The sequence below is a fragment of the Ambystoma mexicanum genome, chromosome 5q, assembly GCF_040938575.1.
Source record: "Ambystoma mexicanum isolate Mex_15411 chromosome 5q, UKY_AmexF1_1, whole genome shotgun sequence".
In the NCBI taxonomy this organism is placed as follows: domain Eukaryota; kingdom Metazoa; phylum Chordata; class Amphibia; order Caudata; family Ambystomatidae; genus Ambystoma; species Ambystoma mexicanum.
This window is the reverse complement of record NC_090933.1, coordinates 419,873,431-419,894,198: the sequence shown is the minus strand read 5'-3', so window position 1 is coordinate 419,894,198 and position 20,768 is coordinate 419,873,431. Positions and strand designations below refer to the sequence as shown.

The window sequence follows — 20,768 nt, the reverse complement described above, 5'->3', positions numbered from 1 at the left end:
TATTACCTTTTCCCTTAGATTGTTTTTCTCCAGGGCTTGAAGCAGTTCCCCAAATAATATTAATGAGGTTTCCCCAGGGACCGAGGTGAACTCCAAAATCTTAACTTTCACCCCCTCAAGGTCCTGGAAATATCTGATTACAATTGGGATGAGCTTCACCTCTTTCCTGTTCGAAGCATCAACCGAAACTGATAGACAGGTAACATTACTCAAATCACGCTGGAGATCCTCCATAGCTAAAGGCGCCAGCACTTTGGATACTAATGCTTCTGCTTTTGTACGGGCACAGGTAAATTTCTCATCATACAATTTCCTTATCAATGAGGATGTGCAGTCCATTGATCTAAAGTGCAAAGGCGCAAGCCGCTCTCCCAGGTGGCAGACTGAACAGGCTGTCCCCACTGCATCCCTTGCCCCCAACTGTGCCCCGGGCTGCTGCCCCATTTGCACGCCCCTAGAAGCGGCTCTATTCTGCATTATCAAGTCGTATCTATTTTAGTCAAATGACAGGTTAAATGAGCTGATGAAACTACTCCTGAAATACTTTAAGCAGAACAGCAGCATATAATTAAACACTTAAGGCATCACTACAAGGGCATCAGCATGATTTACACGGTTTGATAGTTGCAGAGTGCCTTACTGCTATTGGCCAGGCATCTGAGCGCTTTCGATTGTCTGGGAGACCGCTGGACTGAAGTCTGCAGATCATACTAAACAATACACTGCATTGAAGGGGAAGGGCATTACATGATAATTAATAGTAAGATTTCAGGCAAATGGCAAGTTTTGGCAGGGGTAACTTGTTCTGTAACATTATGTTTTAGCAGTTTTAAGGGGACGTCTGTGTGTGGTTCGCTGTGTCATTGAATATTTCGTTGCTGGCTGACATGAGAACAACATTTAGCGTGGAGGCCAGTCAACTAATATGGGGCTGTTGCACTAGAAGGTGCGGCGAGCAGCTTGTACACAGAAATATCCATTCCTCGAACAACTGGTTGAAGTTGTGTGCTCTGCATTTCCATCTTAGACAGTACATTGCATGCATATATGGTAAACATTAAATGATAAACCGTATGTTACCTTTTATATGTTAAAATTGCTAACATTACACTTTGTAAAGTCAGTTAAATTTACAATTGACTCACACAGAGGGAGAGAAGTTACACGGGAAATTGTGCAATACATATATATACTACATACGATTACCCACAGAAATGCTGACATGTTAGTCATTTAGTGATTATATAACTGTTTATTTTTCATTTCTTCTGAAGCATTTTCACATTGTGGTTTTGAATGTGAAATTGCTCCTAAAAATTAAGTATTATGGAACTGAGTGCATGGGATTGATGGGATGACTTGTGGCATATATTTCAAATTGAATGAGGCAGCGTATCCTGCTTTCCCACATGCGCTTCACTGTATGCCACTTTTTTCAATGCAACGTTTACATGTTTGGCAAAGTGAAAGTATGAGCCTGCGCACTGCAGCGCAGGCTCATACTGCAGCGTCGGAGCGGTGTCGGCCGAAAATCGGGACACCAGACACCCGCGCAGCAAAACCCCGGACGGGGTTTGGAAAAAAAAAAAAACCCCGGGACCCCGGGACAGGGGGTGATTTCCCCGGACCTGTCCCGGGAAAACCGGGACGTCTGGTCACCCTAAAATTGGAGCACAGGCATCAGAGTGTTTTGTGTTGAAGCGACTTGGCTGGCGCAGTGTGCCGCGACAATAAGAGGTAGCAACAAACATGACTTCATGCAAAGAATTCACCGCATCCTCGAGAGCCTACCGCACAGGTGCTTAATCCCTCCATCCTCTTGGTTTTCAGGAAAAGAAGTCTTCCTCAAATACTGGCACTGGCTTTGGACGTCAAATCAATGCCTACGAGCTGCACGTCACCTCAAGAGTTTGATTTCATTTGCTAGTGTGTACCGGGCCTGGCCGCCATGCCACGTTTATGTTATCTTGCATTTGTATAGTGCCTCCTGCCATGATTCATGGCTTCGACGCGATCTGTGTGTGATTCAACCGCTATTAGGTCTGTGTTGCTTGAATTACCTCTCAACCAGTTACCCTCAGCTAATGGTGCACCCAGATAGGAGCAGACTGAGCTTCAGGTGCTGGACTCATTTGGCAGTAGACGCTTCTTCAGGCGCCATTCCAGTTGCCTGCAACACTAATGCAAACATGTTTCTACGCATGGATAAGCGGCAACTCTAGCGGGGAGGCGATCGAGTGCTGTAGAAAGGGGTGGAGACAGGGGGTTCCCAGTAGGGTGGTGGGGTAGCAGAGGGTGCTGGGAGGATTAGGGGATCAGGGGAGAAAATAGAAGTAGGGCTGAGCGGAGCAATGGCCAGTCTCTTTTGCAGTGGCAACGTGTTGCAGAGAAAGGGTGCCTGGAAGCAAAACACCGTGATGGGCTTACCCCAAAACGTGCAAGCATTTCATCTAGTTTTGCGAAGGCAACAATAACAGACTTACTGTCAGCTGTACATCAGGCCGCTTCGCCAGAAGAACCATGCCTTCATCGGGCAACCCAAAGGACTTTATCTGGTAACTTAAGTAGCCACCATAGGAGGACACCTGTCGGAAAAAATAAGCAACACTCAGTATATTTTCACAGCATGAAAACTATTAACAAGAACACTACAGGGCTCATTTTCGGCCCTGTGTACCAGAATGCAATGCGTTAGAGCCTTGCGTAAGGCTTCTATGGATTGCATTTCCGGTAAACCACATTTTTGTCAATTTGTATGGTGCAGTGGAGGGGCTCCTTTCCTCTCATACATACAAATACTTCAGCATTTGCGCCAGCATGCATTTTCATGTGGGGAAAATACTGGGGTTCCCTATGGAGCCGCCAGCCTTAGCGGGCATGGAAAACAGCACTCACAATCAAAGGTAAACACTTCCTGGCATGCCCGCATACCAGACTGCATTTACTCACTTTGCACCGCGGAATGCAAATGTGAAGGCAAAAAGGCAGCGTACACGCTTGTACGACGCCTTTTGCTCTTTACATTTGCACCCTGCAGTGCAAATGTTGAACATGGCAAAAATACCAGGTCCCTGCCATCAAATTACGTCTAGGAGCAACATGAGCTCCAAATTGTATATATATATAAAACCAAAGGTGGGGTTTACAGGCTGACTTCTTGCACCAAAAATTGATTGTCCAAATATTATTAGTAATATTTGTTGCACTTAGGAATGCGCAGAAGGAGTGTCCCCTTCCTTCATTTCGAAAATTGTGTTAGGTTGTATCCTAACATTGCCCAAACATTTATAAACAAATGCAATGATATCATTCCAAATTTTATTGGTTCTGGTCAGATTCACAAAATTGATTGGAGTGCCCTTATTGGTTAACATGTGTTTCGGCCATGCGGCCTTTCTCAAAACCGGGCTTTAATTTAAATTAATCCATGCTATTGGATAATCATTATGCATTCCACATTGAATCCAAAATAATAATTAATGCAAAATCAAAAGTAAGCATTAAAAAGCATAGATAAAACAGTAGAGATAATCATAATAATAATAACGCAAATAATATCCAGGACAGAAAATTAGGGTTGGTGGTAGGCAGGATTAGTAGGAGAGGAAACACAGTATAATCAATTAGTACATGTTTCACTTATTTCTTTTTTTTTAATACAAATCAGTTGCAACTCATAATTAAGAGCTAGATTCAAATTAATTTGCTTCTTAACATACTGCAATGTAACACCATTATACAATAAAAGAACAGCTGTATTATTAATTGCACCAGTTTCTCAACATGTTTGAGATTGTATAATATTGTGTAATATTATAATAGTATAATATGTATAATATTTGGTTAATTTCTAACAATCATACATAGTTTAGTTCCAATGATATTACATTAATTGGGTGAGCGTCTTAACAATACCCGCAGTGCTCTTAATTGATGACTAAATGTTCATCAGATGCGCTCAAAGAACCAGGTTAAATCCCTGCAAGAAAGTGTTTTGTTGAAGTTTGTACATACTGTCCATACATCATTTGATTCACCACAACTTGTGTTTTTGATGGATAATGTAAGTTAACATTACTGACCACGGGCCTAATCAAAATAGGTTCTCTATTACAGCTTTTCTAACACCTTACGTGTAGGATAACTGATAAAAGTATTCATTTTATGTCTAATAGGCTGGCTAATTAGAGTTATAGGCAGTGTGTACCATTACGCGAAAGCTCTGCCTTTATTCTTCTTAATGCGGAGAGTATAATATGTAAATGATTCTGCTAATAGAATCTTAAATTCAAATAGCACAGTGTGCAATACCTTACCTTTCAGAGTTCACATAATGACAGCGGCTACCAGCGTCGGCTCTCTGACAGCGCAGTCACCATTTTGTGTTCTATTTATATACTGCACTCGCAGTCTTTGTCACGTGAACCGTGTTGTTGTTCGCACGGCTCAAAAAAGCCCAAGGAAGGCAGGCATCTTTAGAAATACAACTTGATAGTTGATTTCAATTAGATTTTTAAGCGCAACATAAAAAGTTAATGCACTTAAGGTTATACAATTTGAGCTAATATGGAGTGAGATCATGTGAGGTTTTCACACGACTCATTGAGGATGTTAGCTAGCTTCTGTTAAGTCAATGTGAAGTACTGTTATGTGAGCTGTTCACTTGCCACCATTAACCATGTTTGGAAAAAGACTATTAGGAAAGTAAATACATATTTTTTAAGTTACAGTCATGTACTTGCAAGACATTTTCGTATTAGAGCTGTCTCAATTATTACGAGTATTTACTTTCTTCTCCTGTTGTCCCGTCTCTCCCTTCTTCAGCTTCCTTGCCTCCCCCCTTGCCTCCTCCTTGGCTACCTTGCCCTCTCCTCCTTCTTCTTCGGCCCCTCTCGGGCTCCTTCTACACCTCTGCACGGCGTACCTCTGATTTGTACCCCTCCCCGGAAGTCCTTCAAGGATGGCAACCTTCTCCATATTGCCACTCTCAACTCTCGCTCAGCTGTCAAACACTCCTCTGACATCTGCCACCTCCTGGAAGAACTTGACCTCGATGTCCTCTGTCTCACAGCGATATGGTTCACAGCCAGCTCTGTCACGAGCTTTGATACTCTCCTCCCTGATGGTTACAAGATCCTCTCTGCGCCCAGATCCAACCGTTCCGGAGGGCGTGTAGCCTTGATCTTCCCAGAGTGGATTCCTGCCTCTGTCATTCCTATGCAGGCCTACTCCTCTTTCGAATGCCTTGTCTGCAGGCTTTCTCCCTCTCCTGGCCACTCTCCTACCATGGCTACTATCTATCGGCCACCTGGTCAGATATCCTCCTTCCTCTCTGGGCACACCTTCCTCCAGCATGGGCAGCCTAATTTAAATATCAAAGGCTCCATGGATCTCCTTTCCTTTTGTACTCCAGCTGCTGGCCAAGACAATTGAAACAAGCCTAGAGGAGAGGCTTGGTTGCCGGAAGAGACAACAGGAAGGCGGGACTAACACCCCTTTGGTATGCAATGTGTCAACTTGAAGCTAGTTCCACCTCTCTGTATGGAATATGGAAGGCAGTGAATGGCCTGTCTGGGCCCAGCAGTTACCGCAGGTGTCCCTGCAGCGCAGACCCCTTTCAGACGGACGAAGGATGTGATTTGGGAGAGACAGGAAGTCTGCTCCCAGCACATACTTTAAGGGAAGCCTGCGCTTTAATCAAGAGTCACAGAGGGCTCAGTTAACCAGAGAGACACTTTGATCTACAACAGACAGGGAGATGGGTGGGACTTAGGTATATGTTGTCACCCCCTTGTCTGTCCTGTTGCAGAGTACTCTGTTCCTGACCTCACACATAACAGAAGATTGTTGGGAGGGACCCAGGATTGGTTCATTAAGGTGGATTTAGCCTGCACCAATCACTGGGGTCCATTTGGCTTTAAAAGAGGGATGAACCCCTCACTTAGCAGATCATCTGTAGACTTCGAAAGGAGTAAGAAGAAGGACTAATTTGGACCTGAGCTGGAGGTACAGTCTACCTTACATCTTCTGCCAGTGAAGGAAGGCCAGGAGTTCCAAGAGGCAAGCAAGACCCCCCCTAAACATCTCCCTGGGAACAGAGGGAGATACCAGACTCAGAGGACCCATCCAGCAGCTCCAGAACCGGTGCCCAGCCATGGCACAGCATGCCCTGCTAGGTTCGCCAGCAAGCTTCCTAGTTGGGAAGTGCTGGAGAGTCTCTGGACAAAGGACAAGTCTGTTGCCTGCAATTACTATTCTGAGCTTTGGGCTGTCCGCTTTGAAAGGACACGAGCCCTGTGAAGAAGCTAGGGCGAGTGCCACACAAGAATCATCCAGTGTCCATCTTTTAAGGACATTTTCGAGACAGCTGAGTCCTTGAACCGCATCCGGATGCACCATGACTGTTGTCACGCCATAGTCTCAAGAGCCGTCCGAGCTGCCTCGACCAGTATTCCAGATCCGCCAACCAGCACAGAGACAACGATTCTTGGCTGGAGTTGCCACGCCGGACAGCCTCTAGACGCCCATCCAGCCTTGCTTGCCAAACTGCCTGCCCCCTCGTAACCGCAACTGTCTCCCGCCACTAACTCTGTTTCAAGGGCTGCCAAGCACCCTGGAACCGCCTTGATGCTGTCGAGCACCAAGAACTTCTTCAGCACAAGGTACATCGTGGTTCTGCCTCCCTGGTCTTTCTTCAAAGGCCCCTAGAGACAGTTGCAACCCTTTGCCCCCTTGGTGCTGGAACCAAATAACCTTGAACTATTAGACTGATTATTTTATCAACTATCCAGTATCCAGAGTTCATCCCTTTCCTTCATGAAACTGTCTGTCCTCTGTGTTCCTTTACAGGGTGGGTTGTATTTTGTAGTGTGCTACAACTGTCTGTTGTAGTAATAATAAAGTAGATATTTTTATACAGCCATGACTGGACAGTCCCTTTTATCATTGGGTAATAATTGTATTTTCGCGGTGTTGCAACTAACCAATGATCCACGACCTTGCAGAGATAAGCCTGCCGGTCTGTCCACGTTACCGAAAATTGTCAAGGAGGTCTTATAATTCACTTGTATTCCAATCTGTTCGGATCTCTTCTGGTGTACTTGAGGTGTGGCGTTGATTGATTGTTTAGAAACCAATATTCATCCCTGGACCACTGGTGCCCCGGAAGTTGATTCGTCACACGGGGAGAGGTTCAGGAGGTGGTGCCTGATCCTGAAGTGATATCCAAAGGCAGTGGTCAGAGGAGAAGCTCCTCCTTCTGCTCTAATGTCGGAGAAGGTCAGGCAATGTGTTGCCTCTTATGGTGTGAAAACATAAAAATAATATGAGGCCGGGAAGCCCAGAAAGAAACACACCAACACAGGTTACAAAGAACATACAAGTGCTTTATTTAAAAGCTACAACAGTTACCAAAGTCAATTGACAAACGGATAGCTATTCGGCTCTCAGAGTAACATAACAAACTTCAACGAGAGTTCAATGCGTTAGTGAGAGAGACCGCACATTGGAATACTTGGGTCTCTTATACTGTTTGTCCAGCCCTTGGCCAACCCTCTTGCGGGTTAACCATTCTACGAGCCGGGCCTATGGGTTCCTTGCCAGGTCAATCCTATAATATATGCATTTTGATTAGTTTCACTGATATAGTTGTACATTTACACATAGGTCAACAATAGGACAAGGTCTCAGTTCGCGACCCCGACAAGTGGCCTGCAGGCATATTAATTATTCATGTGTACGGAGGTCACAACGGCCAGAATCTTACTCAGAATGTCATTCGGCATCCATTTTGATGTTCAGGGTGACTTCCATACAACAAGAGAACCTAAAATGGCGGCTTAATCCAAGATGGCGAGTTACATTACTTTCTCTAAGGTCAAGACCTTGACGTGGAGTTTGTTCGCATATGATGTTTAGACAACTTGGCGTAGGCCAATACACATACAATTGTTGCGATAGGAGGCATAATATTGTTTCAATTCCGACAATGGTGCCCCACCCATCTCTCCAACTGGTCACATGATACCCCAAAACCTAGGAGAGGAGCCTCTCACGCGGCTTATACTGATTCTAGTTATTTTGTAGACCTCGTGGAGAGGTGAGGAGGCAGGGTAGGTGTCTGCACATAGCATCTAGTAGTAGTGGGGGAGGGTGTTCACAGTTAGGGGAGGTGGAGCACAGGGGGAATTCTGAAATGTAAATGAGTACTGACATAATTCCTAAAGGTACATAGCAAACAGATGACTGCTGAGAGGCATTGGGTGCTGGCTTCTGCCATGATTGGGCACTGGATACAGGCCTCAATACTGATTGGATGCTAATGGGGCATTGGATACTGTCATCAACAGTAACAATGGGGGCACTCTATACAGATCTCAGTCCTGTAGAGGCACTAAATACTGCCATAGATCTTAATGAGGCAAGTGATTACTGCCATAAAGCTCTGCGGGGGGGGGGGGGGCTTCTACTCAATACAGGCATGTGTCCTATATTCCAGTGTTAATCAAACTGTGGGGCGTGTACCATACTTGGGGCTGGGGGCGAGACCCACAGATTGAAAATAAATTAGCTGCTCAGCGGGACGGTGTACGGTGGGAATTTCACGTAATAAACACAGCATGATGAAAGCACTGCCATACTGTGTTTATTTTTTGTCAGAACGGATGAAAGGAAGAGTCACCTCTGCCATTTCTCATGCCATGGATGTCTGCCACTCTCAGCCAAGAGGGCAAAAGAAAGAGGACACAGAAGGAAGTACAGCCGGAGGACACGAAGGTAGGAGAGAGAGAAAGACACAGAATGGGGGATGTGGAGGGAGTAGACTAGGGGGGACAAAGTAAGGTCGAAACAGGAAGGCCCATTGAACAGGGATGAGAGAGGAAGACTGGGAGCCAGAGGAAAAAGGCAGAACAGGAGGGGGAAAGAAGGGTGCAAGACAACAGGCGTGGGTGCAGATAGGAAAGGAAACAGGATTGGAAAAAAAAGCGCTGCGCGAGACGTCAAATGAAATGAATAGATAGCTGTCCATATCAGGGTCGGACTGGGCCATAAAATGATCTTGGGCACCAATCAAAAAGTGGCTCACGGTTGCAAATGGCCATTCATTCCTTTTGTGACAGACTGAATAGTACCCAACGGTGAGCATTTTAATAAAATGTAATGCAAACAGCAATTTAAACAATATTTATTCAGAAACAATGGTTAAAACGTCTAGCCGCAGAGTGAATTAACTCATCAAATTGGCCCACATCGGCCAGAAAAGTGTGCCATTTCGACCCAAAAAATGTGCCCACCCCAGCAGTCTGCCTTTTTGGTTCGGGCATTGGCACAGTGTCCTATAGGCCAGTCCAAGCCTGCCCCGAATCAGCTGGCATAGCCTCATCCTTCAGAAGAACACATTATTATGCTTGGTAAAGGAGAGGGCGAGTCACGATAGGAGGGGATGACAGGATAGCAGAGAGGGACAGCATAGGATGGGGACAGACTAGGAGGAAGACAGAGACATACTATGGGAGGGAAAGAGACACACTATGCAAGCGAGAGACAGACATGGGGGGGTACTGACTGGGGTACAACTAAGAGGGAGGCATCAAACAGGATGGAGAGACAGAATAAGAGAAAAGCACTGAGCGACAGAGATGGGTGGAGACAAAATGCGAGGGACAGTTTAGGACAGAATAAGAGGGAGACACAAAACAGGAGGGAGAGACAGACTAGGAAGGAGAAAGAATAAGAGGGGACACTAAACACAAGGAAGAGGCAGACTAGGAATAAGAGACAGAACAAGAGAGCCACAAAATACAAGGGAGAGACAGAAGAAGAGAGAGGCTCAAACAGGAGGAGACAGATTAGGACAGAATAAGAGGGCAGACAAGACGGGAGACAGAACAAGTGCAGTGTAGAAGGAAAAGAGAACATCAGAAAGAGACTAACAGCGGAGAGCTGGGCTAGGAAGAAGGGCAAGACAGTAGGAAAGGTTTGACAGCCAATGATAAGAAATTTAAAAAAAGGGACAGTCACTAATGATTTCTGGGTGGGACATGTGAGCTCACTCTCCAGGCTTCTGGGTGCTAGACTGCTGGAGCAGGCTTCTGCCCCCAACAATCCTGTCACAAAACAAACATCTCAGCTCTCCCTCCTTTGTAAAGTGTTTTTCTTATTGGAGTACCGTGCTAACACAACACATGCCTGATCTTGATTTCATGGCACCGCCCCCATTTCACACTCACTGGAGACTCAATGTTGAATGTATGAGTGAGTGGGCACTTGGCATGGTATCTGTTCACAACTACCCTCCTGTAACGATGGATAGAGGGGATCTCTTGAAAACTGTGCTTGTCTCTCATCCAGAAATCTCACTGAACAGGGGGGCACTATATCAAAAACCTTTTCTCAAGGGGAGCTTGGCATAAAAAAGCTTGAAGATCACTGCTATATACTGTCCTAGGTCATGGTTCAGTCTCCGAACATGGGCATAGCTCACAGTGTTGCAATTCAACAGTGATACACACCCCAATGAGAATACTCAACACTGACAAATGCAACATCTGAATACATGCACGCATCCTGAGAGGCCACCCACATTGTGTGCTCGTTCTTGGCAGGACAATACAAACATGATGTAAATTACGACAGTGTAACTAAAAAACAGCAGAATCCCAATTGGGAAACAGCGAACTGTGGCACATGGATAAGCAAGGAGACCACCCAACAGTGATGCTTGTGAGTGAAGCACCAAGGAAGCAGAGATGAACAATACCTGTTGTCTGCACACTCCTTTTGGCCAGGCCTGGTTTTCCAGTGATCTCAAGGGGATGCCGGTTTGGGCAGGCCGAGGGCAGACAAGAGTGGAAGTGTCTGGCGGTGCCTAGTGCACGCTACCGCAAACTGGGATACAGGAGTTTTTGTGTTTCGGGTTGGGCAGTCTTCGGTTAGCAGCATGCCACAGGCGTCTGCAAATTGTGGAGAATGGTCTTGTGAGGGGCCAGGGACAGGGTTCACCTGTCGGACTTGGGAACGGAACTGTTGCTCCAGAATTTCTTGGCCTTGGTGAGGACATTTGGGCTGTTGGGGGGGAGATGAGGGGTATGCCACAGACCGGTGTGTCTGCGCTCCTGTGGCAGGTGGAGGAGGACCATGTGGGCACTGAGCTGCCTCTTCCGGGTGACCCTGGGACCGGAATGGTGCAGGGGCGAGGGCAAAGGACACCACCCTCTATAGAGACAAGGACTGGCTGGTGGGGGTCCCAGTTGGGAGGGGCCTGGAGGGTGCGAGATCAAGAGGCAGTTTTGGCTGGTGATGAGGGAGGTGTCTCCTGGTATTGCCCCCTGAAAGGGCACGGGGGAGGAGAGAGGCCTCACCTCCATGCACCGCCCTAAGGGCGGGAGTCATGGTCCCCTGGACCACCTGTCAGTCATATGGTTTGCTGTGATGTGTTTTTGTGGCGGTGAGTCACATTTTGGGGTATGTCGTATAATGTTTACTTGAAATGTTAATAAAATGTGGCCAGAGTGGCATCCATATACGGGTCAAGTGTGTTCACTTCTGCCCACGCACAGCCCCCTGCAAAGCCCCCGAATGTGTGTGTTTTTGATTTTCCCATCGCGTGGGCCGCATGAGGCAGCTTCCTGCCTTACTCTTATGAAGGACTCCATGCACACGGTATTCAGACTTGCAGTCTAAGGATCTGGGCGTAGGGCTGAGTCGAGCTGATGATAGAATGGAGAAGACAGGAGAGATCAGTGAATTACGTGTATGCAGTTGTCACTGATCTGCCAAACCAGTCACATAAAACAACAGGTTTACAAATCACATTGTTGTCTGTTGGCTTGCATGTATGCCTGTTTCATAGTACAGAAGGGGTTTCCTGCTGTTGTCCTTTAACAATCCATGTGGAGACATGTTACATTTAGTGAACTGCACCATTATTAAGAGTCTTAGCTGTTATTCACTTGCAGATATTGAAACAATAGCTCCTGTCCTCTATCTATAGGGGGCCATATTCAGGTCCTAATAGCATCTGATGCATGACACTTGGCGTTTGGTTTTCAGTGATCCCATGTCAGAGGATGTTCCGAAGAGTCTTGTGATCAGCTCATAATCCAAACTTCCTAAAGTTGGACACTGCCCAACCGCATGCAAGCATTTTACAATCAATGACCCCATAGTCTTGTTCGGTCTCGTCTGATGATTTTGATGCAAATGTTACCGTGCTCATGTCTTGCATATTTTTCTGCATCAGACACAGGCAATACATAGTCTCCAGATTCGTATTAAATGAGTTTAGGCTGAGTGCTATTGGCATATCAGCCTTGGTTCTTCTAAAAGCGTCCCGGCATCCTTTGTCCCATGTAATAGGTGCTTGTTTAGTCAGTCTGGCTCTCATGTAAACCATGAAGGACTTTATCTGCTCTTTATTTTGAGTTTCTGGTGCACCAATTGTGTTCTGGTGCACCACCAATTGTGTTCACCCTTTCCCTGCTCCAGGGGGGTCACACGCAGTATCCTAGGAAGTCCAGTAAACTCTGTAAAGAGTTGCATTTCTCCTTTTTCTCCTTTGTCCTCGACATCTTTTTAGTCTCTGGAGCACTTCTGCCAGTGTTTTGCTCACCTGTCCAGTATTTTAGTTGCTTATCTTGTAAAGTATTTCACTTTTTTTGTTTGTTTTTGCTTTAATTTGAGTGTCCAGAAAACGGATGCTGTAGAGCACAGCTAGTGCAGGTGTATTGGTGCGCCACGAAGGGAGTAACAAAGGCTGTGCGCAGACGGAACCAGGATCTAGTTCCACCTGGCGATAGACACTCATAATATCTAGCTTTGTGAACACTTTGGCAATAGATGTTAAGATGGATTTGTACACTTTGACCTGGTGGGCAGAGGTATTGGAGGCCATCCTAGTTTAATGAGACAGGGGAACCTTCTGGACAAGCCAGACCAATCTAGGTAGCTTGGCAGGTGGTCAAGACTAAGGGCCTCATTACACGGACGGCGGTAAGGGTTTACCAGTACTGGTAAGGGCACCGGTACCGGTAAACCCTTACCGCCTTACTACGAGGTCCCTTTGCGGGTTGGTACTTTAACGCCTGCTATTTAGCAGGTGTTAAAAACCAACCCGCAAAGGGACCAGGGTGCTAATTACGGTACCGCAATTTGCGGCACCGTAATTAGCGCCTTCCCCATTCCCATAGAGTCCTATGGGGCAAAAATGGGAATGGGGAAGGGCAATAGGGGAAGGGGGAATTACCGCCCCGCCAACCTTGGAATAGGGCGGTAATTCCACTTTCCTCCAAGGCGGTGCCGGTATTTTACCGGCATGGACCAAGGTGCTAATAGCAACTTGGTCCTCCGCCTACAATGAGGCCCTAAATCTCAGGAGGGGTGAGAGTGATTGGAAGCCCACAATGAGCACACACAGTAACGAACTACAAATTGCTCTTAGACAAGTGTATATGAAAAATATGTAACCATTTATTGTTGGACGGACCAATTGACACAAGTAAAATTTCGTTATATAAAAAAGTTACCACACAAATAAAATGCTAGATAATATATACACAATACGTTTTCTAATGCGACAAAGGAGTCAAACACAACCACAACCTGTAAAGAGAAGGGAAAGTTAACACACTCAGAGCATTAGACAATTCTTTAGAGTCGTTCCCTAACTTTTGAGTCCAGCCCTAAGAAGTGGGGAGCCTTGTGCTCAACAGTTGTGCGTAAAAACGCACGATCGCGCAGAAGGAACAAAAAGTGGGTCTTCTTGAGGGGGCTGTAGCGAGTCAGGAAGGGGCTTGTGGTGATGAAGAATTGGTTTCCACTATTCAAGTAGGGTCTGCCCTGGCGGCAGAGCAGTTTTCAAAAGGTGGGAATAGTTAGGGAGCGCAGGCTAACCGAGCCAAAAGTGAATACCCTTTTGGGATATTTGTGCGTAAAAGAGATTGGTTGTGCCAGGGGTGCCACCGGTAAGTGATGCAAGTACTCACCGACTCTCAGCATAGTTCGGACTAAACTTTGCCAGTTTAGTCGAGGTCACTGGTAGGTTTGAGTCCTGCAGTTGCGTGGTGCTCCGGCTCTCAGTGGCTGGGGGGTAGAACGATCGTCCATGATGGAAAAAAATAAATCATTTGCACCCTGATAAACCCTGGGGTGCGAATGGCTTTCACCCCCGCTGTGGGGGGTGGACATGGCCGTAATGGCCCCCAGCCCTCGCTATGGCCCTCGCTTCACTTGGGCCTACCTAGGCTCCAACTGGGGGGCCGGATGAAAATGCCACCTTCTGATTTGGAAGGTTCAGCTCTGGCAGGTTTTTCTGTCACACTAATCACTGCCCTTTCCACAGATTCTTTTGCTCTTCATCTGAATCTGCTTTCTCTTGTTACTTGAATCCTAACCCATGCAGGGCATACATGTGTGAAGTGGCATAATTTCTGGCCATTCAGGTGGTTTCGCCCACTGGCTTGGCAATCTGTGCTGCTGGCTACATGAGCATGACTGCCGCACGAGAAGAACCATCTGTGGGCCTTGTGGACCTCACTTTCGTATGATTGCCAGTTGTACTCGCTGAGCTTCTTGATTTTCTTTTCACTTCACTCACAGCAGGGCTCCCTTTCTTAAGAATGTGCCCCCTTCCGTGGACTGCCTTCTGTTTTGGTTGTGCTGTGGGGCCTCTTCAGTCTTCTGCAGCAAGGGCATCACTTCTTCACTTGTGGGATGCATGCTTTCTAGCAGCTTTTCCTGCATTATCATTCCTTGATAGCCCACCAGTAGCCACTTTCTGATCATCATGTCCGTTGTAGCCCAGAATTGGCATTTGCTTGCCAACTTACGTGCCATAGACTGGAAATTGTCTACTGACTCACCATGTGCAGGTTTGTGCCTTAGTTCATTTCTATTCACGACAAACCTTTTCATTGGCCCCTTCCAGGCAGGGTCGTAATGGGGCATACAATTGTCTCGGGCCCCAATGAAGAGGTGGCCCACAGTTGCAAATGTCGATTTATTCCTTTTGTGACAGACTGTTTGAGAAATACCCAAGGGGGAGGTTTTTGATAAAATGTGATGCAAATTGTGCATTTTTAAGAATATTAATTCAGTAACACTTTTATTTTTTAGTATTATTATTATTATGGTATTTATTGACCATGGATTTAGCTTCGAGAAGCGACAGAGCTATTTACAGAGGTGTACAACATTACAGGTGCATAATGGAGCACTTTTCTGTGGTAACAATAGAACAGATATACAGCGGGGGTAGGATACAGAGGGGGACAGGTGAGGAGTACAGCTTTACCAGGTGGTGGGGAGCATAGGGTTGGCCAAGGTTTAGCGAGTCAGGTGGTGCGAGGGGCGACGTGATGGCCTAGGTGGTGAGGAGAGAGTCTTTGAAGAGGTGGGTCTTGAGTTCTTTTCTGAATTGTAGGAGCGTGGGAGCGAGTCTGATGCTGACAGGGAGGAGGTTCCATAGTCTTGGGGCGTACGCAGAGAAGGCTTGTTTTCTGGTCCTTTACTTTTTGCAGTGGCTGATTTCAAGTCTGCATGTGTCCTGGCCTCTGATGGTGTGTTGTCCATCAGAGATGCAGAGTTCCGGCGCGAGGGAGCTGGGTGACTTGATTGCGACTGCCTTTTAGATGATGCAGCAAGATTTAAAGGTGGTTCGTGCATGCAGTGGAATCCAGTGAAGGACAATGAGAGCACGGGTGATGTGGTCGTATCTGCGTAAACCCTTGATGAGGCATGCAGCCGCGTATAGGACACTTCTCAGGGGCACAAGGGAGCACGACGGGAGGCCTTCGAGGAGTGCATTGCCCCCATACAGGTGGGATAGGACCAGTGCTTAAAGGGTGGATCTAAAGCTGTCCGGAGGGAGGAAGGGCTTGACATTTCAAAGGAGGGAGAGCTGATACCAAGCTGTCTGAGATTTCTTAGCTATGTGTGTCTTGGAGAAGAGATGTTTGTAAATGTGGAACCAGAGGGAATTGGCGCAGGAGGTGAGCTTGGGTGTGAAGCCCTCAGAGTTCATGGTTGATAGCCAGGTATGTATGCGTGGGTTTGCAGTGTTGTTGTTGAGGAGTAGGAATTTGGTCGTGGAGGGGTTGAGCTTCAGGTATGCACTGGACATCCAAGACTGGATCAGCTAGAGGCAGTCTTTGAGCCTATGGATGTCCTTGATGGAGTCGATGTTGAGGTACAGCTCTTGTCGACGGCGTAGAGGTGGATGTGGATGTTGTGTGTGGCTAGGAGGGCTCCCAGCAGCTCCATGTATAGATTGAAGAGCAATAGGAAGAGGATGGAATCCTGCAGGACTTCACAGGTGACGGGTAGCATTGGTGATCTAGAGCAGTCCATCTGAACAAACTGCTTGATGTTGGCGAGGTAATACTTGAACAAGCGTAGAACAAGGTTGCTGATCCCGATGTGCCAATGTAGGGTGTCCATAAACACCTGGTAGTCTACTGTGTCAAAAGTGTTGAGAAGTTGAGTAGAACCAGAAGGCAGGGATGGCCGTCGGCAAGGATGTTGTGGGCTTCGCCGACCAACTGTATGGTTGCTGTCTCCATGCTGCATCTGGGGCTGAGCCCGGATTGGTAGGTTTGTGGAGATTGAGGGTGTCAATGTGCTGCTGCACTTGTGCGGCTACCGCTTTCTCGATGATCTTACCTAAGATGGGGCGATAGTTACCTAGGTTGTCGGGATCCAGAGTGAGTTTCTTTAGTAGAGGGAGGATTTGGCCTGTTTTCAGGGTCGAAAGGAAGGTGCCTTCAGTTAGGGAGCTGTTGATGATCTCCAGGTAGGGAGAGAGTGCTTCTGAGCGGAGGGTTTTAAGGATGGATGCTGTGAGGATGTCATCTTTATACAATGTGGCTTTGAGGGCGGCCCGGGTTTCTACCAGGTCCTCTGTCGACAGTGCCTTGAATGTTGTCCATGGTGTGTATATTTTGCGAGAAGGGATGTGTGGTGGGTCTGTGGATGCAGAGCTGGCGTCTATGTGCTGGCGATTCTTGCAGATTTTGTTGCTGATGAAGGTGTTGATGGTAGTGGATATTTCGATGGAGTATGGTACGGCAGGGTTGGGTAGCAGGTTAACACACTACTTGACCACTTTGAAGAGGGCTCTGCTATGGTATTCTGATAGTAGAAGGCCTTGGCTGTGTTGATTAGTTGTGGGCAGGTTGCTCGGAGTTCGTTGAGGAGCACCAGGTCGGATGCAGTCCTGGAGCGGCATCAGGTTTTATCTTGTGTTCTGATGAGTCTTTTCCTGAGGTTGAGTTCTTGTGTGTACCAGGGTGCTGACGGTTTTGGTTTGCAGGTGCATTGTTTCAGAGGCACCTGTTGGTTGATAGAGGCTGGGAGGGTCGTTGAGTGCTTAAGTAGAGAGTCACAGTGTGGGTGGAGTTGTTCGGTCCATGCAAGGTGTAGGTTGGCAAGGTCTTCTGTGAGGGTTCCACTGGGAAGTTCTTGACGGACCTGAAGGTTTGTCTGCTGGGTTTCTGCTTGGAGTGCTTGACTGGGGTGCTGTGCAGGATGTTGAAAGGCACAGCTAGGTGGTCAGAGCAGGCAAGCGGGAGAGGAGAGGTGTAGTAACTCAAGGCAACTCAACTCCCTAACTCAAGGCATCTTCCCATCGACCCTACACTGGTGAAAACTACTAGCTGCATGGTGAAGTAACATATCAAAATGCCAAAAAGTGGCCCAGGAGTAAGGTTGATAACGGGGGAAAAGTTAGCTGAGGGAACATTCCCTTCCGTTAGGAAAAGAAGAATTTCAGTTAATTTTGAAGTCCTCAAATCTGCTAGGCGTTCACATCCTACACGGTTGGGTTGCTTTCTCTGGATGGTTCTCGCTTTGTTCCAGCAGTTCTCCTTTACTTTCTGGCGCCTTTGAGGGTCTACATTTCTGTAGACATTCACAAGCGGTTCACCTAGTGCTTCTGGATCTGACTTCTCGTTGGGGGTGTGCCTTCCTCCACTTGAGAAGTCCTCTCAGTTGGCGGGTGTTTCTTGTTCCTTGCTTTATGGTCCAATGCCACATTTCCTTTTCTTGGAGTCTGTTCACTTTGTGAGGGCAGCATGTGCCTGTCCTTATGGCACTTTTCTAATGTTTGCTCAGTCTCCTTGTGATCTGCACACTCACTCTACGCGCACTAGCCTAGAAATTCCATCTTCCACCATTCATTCCCCACTCACACTCTCCCATAGGAGCCTATTGCGTGAGAGTGAAGCAATGCGTATGGTCTGGGTCAGCGGACCAGAGAGGAGGGCCCAACTAGACTTGCTGCAGTGGTCGAAGTGAGAGGGAACAGTCGGGAGTGGTGTTCCATTACTTGTATTTGTTACTGTTAACAGTTCCATTACTTTCTTCACACTTCTCTACTTGAACACCTAATAGCAGTTCCAGTTAAAATTAGAACTGTTTCAACTCAATTGGCTGTTAACCATCTGTACAGCGCCTGGATGCCCTCGGGTTTTGGCGCTCAATAAATGAAATAACATAACATAACCAGCATGGCTTCAACCCTTGAAAAATGTGTTGCACGTTGCTCCCTTCCTCCCTACTCTGTCCCCTGCCAGGTTCACAGCTCCACTACTTTTTTGATACACTTCTACCACTGACTTGCCGTCATATGCATAACTGTCGCAGGATTATCGTTTCATCACAGATCGTCGATGATCAGAGTATAGCGCTTGCTGCTTCCCGCTCCTGTTCAGTGCACCCTCCTGCGTTTCACAACATGGCACATCGCAGTTTTCCATCCGGTGCTCAGGGCATTGGCCTTTTGTTGTCACCCTCTGCAGCTACACCATGATGCAGTGTGCTGTGTGCCGCTCTCCAGGTGAAGCTTACTTTGTTGGCAAGCTCTGGTTTCCATGCCAACTTCCCCACTGTCTGGTTGTGAGTGAGTCACAGGCTGCAACACACCCTGGCACTTCCTGTCTAAGTAATCATATCCAATGTAGACGGCATGTGCAAGACAAGTGCTGAAGTAAAGGAGCCTCGTCCATTGCCGCTAGGAATGATTACCAAGCAGTTATTATAATGCACGGAAGACGACAATTACTTATTGAAAAATCTGTAAGTAATAGGCCAGCTGCACAGAACATTTTTTCATGCAATTTACAGGACCGCATTGGGTGTCAGGCTCATACATTTACTGGTGGACCCTAAATAATGACATGAAATCACCAACATTTCAGGGTAGCGAAAGTTGTATTAACTACCATACGTAACCCGGGTAACGGCACAGGAAGTAATGTAATATGACCTTTGAACTAGTACCAATATCACGTGAGTGGGATCATTCATGTTGCATGCAATGCGAAAGTGAATCCCTTTGATGCATAACATGACCATTAAAACGCCCATTGAAGTCACAGGAAGTAATACTGCGGAAGTGATTAAACTCCAATAAATCAGTGAAACAAAAAGGTCCTGCAGTTAAGAAAGATGTACAATATCTTTTTATATTGCTCCTGGAAAGGGTGCTGCCTCCTAACCTGACATGATGATTCTTTCATCCATTTTCCTCCCTCTATCCTTTCCTTACCTTCCCCTAAATGTAAAGGAACTGCAAAGCACAAAAATGCATGGTACATCAACCTAGACTATTTAAGACGCCTGTATAGAAACATATTTGGCAAAATCAGTGTGATTCACTCTGAAAGGGCAAGAGAGCACAACAGAGAACACATCTGTAAAATGGGAACATGGCAATTCAGCAAAGAAGGCATAGCTCTCAACTCACACGCTTTTGGTGGGTGTCACCCGCCTTGTAAAGGGCTGACTCACCCGCCAAGCCTCCTGCACGCCCATTCATTTCAATGGGCGTCTCACCCGCCAAAAACAAAATCGGGTGATTTCACCCGCCTTTGCAACAGAAATGGTTGAGAGCTATGAGAAGGTGGCTTGAAAATGCCTCTGTGGATCTCCACAGTACACTGGCCAGTGCAGGGAGAGGAACAAATAAGTGAACCTCACTGATTTACCATGAGTAACTATTTCAAAAGTTGACACACTTGGTGAAGAAGACATACTTCCATTTATCATTTAGCGACATTTGAGTGCAGTGTGTTCAGATACGTGCAGCAGCATATATCTGAACATGGCAAACAATGACGATAGCATAGCTCAATGGGTTGAGGCTGTGCTGTAGAGATCTGTGCGACCTCTAGCCCATGGGTCCGAACCATGGTAGAGTGTATACAGTGTGTTATCTTTCCAAGGCTAATAAGAACAAATGACCATTACTGTAACTAGTAACACCTCTTAATGCTATGCCACGGAGAGACAATGTAACCTTGCAGGCTACAATGTAGGGCGTGGTTATAGTTAGAACACCCTCTGGCATTAGACACCTCCAAACAGTATACTTTCTGCACACTACCATCTTCTAGAGTCAATTACTCATACTCTTTGATGAACAAGGAAAGGCAGATCCTAGTCTACCTCGTGATGAACCACTTCCAGGGCTGTATTTAAGGGGCACGGGTAAACATTGGATTGTTTGACCGCACAACATACGTCTGTACGCAAAGTAACTTCTGAGTTAGAACATCATTTACACTCAGTTTTCAAAAATGTGCCGAGATAGAGCTCCTTTGTCACCCCCTTTTTAAATCAGCTACGTTGTGCCATTCCTGTTTTTTGGATCGTATCATTTTTGCTCTTTTACATTTTATTAAAGTTTAATTTCCCCTTGATACATGCAGGTCTAAATGTGGTGGATTTTCAGTGTGCTATGGGTCTGGAGGCCAGGTCTCGTTGGCTAGCTCACA

General features: G+C 46.6%; 1 protein-coding gene across 2 annotated transcripts in view; it reads right to left on the bottom strand.

Annotated features, from left to right (window-relative positions):
• LAMA3 (laminin subunit alpha 3) overlaps positions 1 to 20,768 on the bottom strand; it is a 1,348,901-nt gene that overhangs the window by 249,505 nt on the left and 1,078,628 nt on the right. For both annotated transcript variants that reach the window (XM_069620910.1, XM_069620909.1), the window contains exon 39: positions 2,484 to 2,585. In XM_069620910.1, the coding sequence (XP_069477011.1) occupies positions 2,484 to 2,585 (102 nt within the window). The remainder of the gene's footprint in view (positions 1 to 2,483; positions 2,586 to 20,768) is intronic.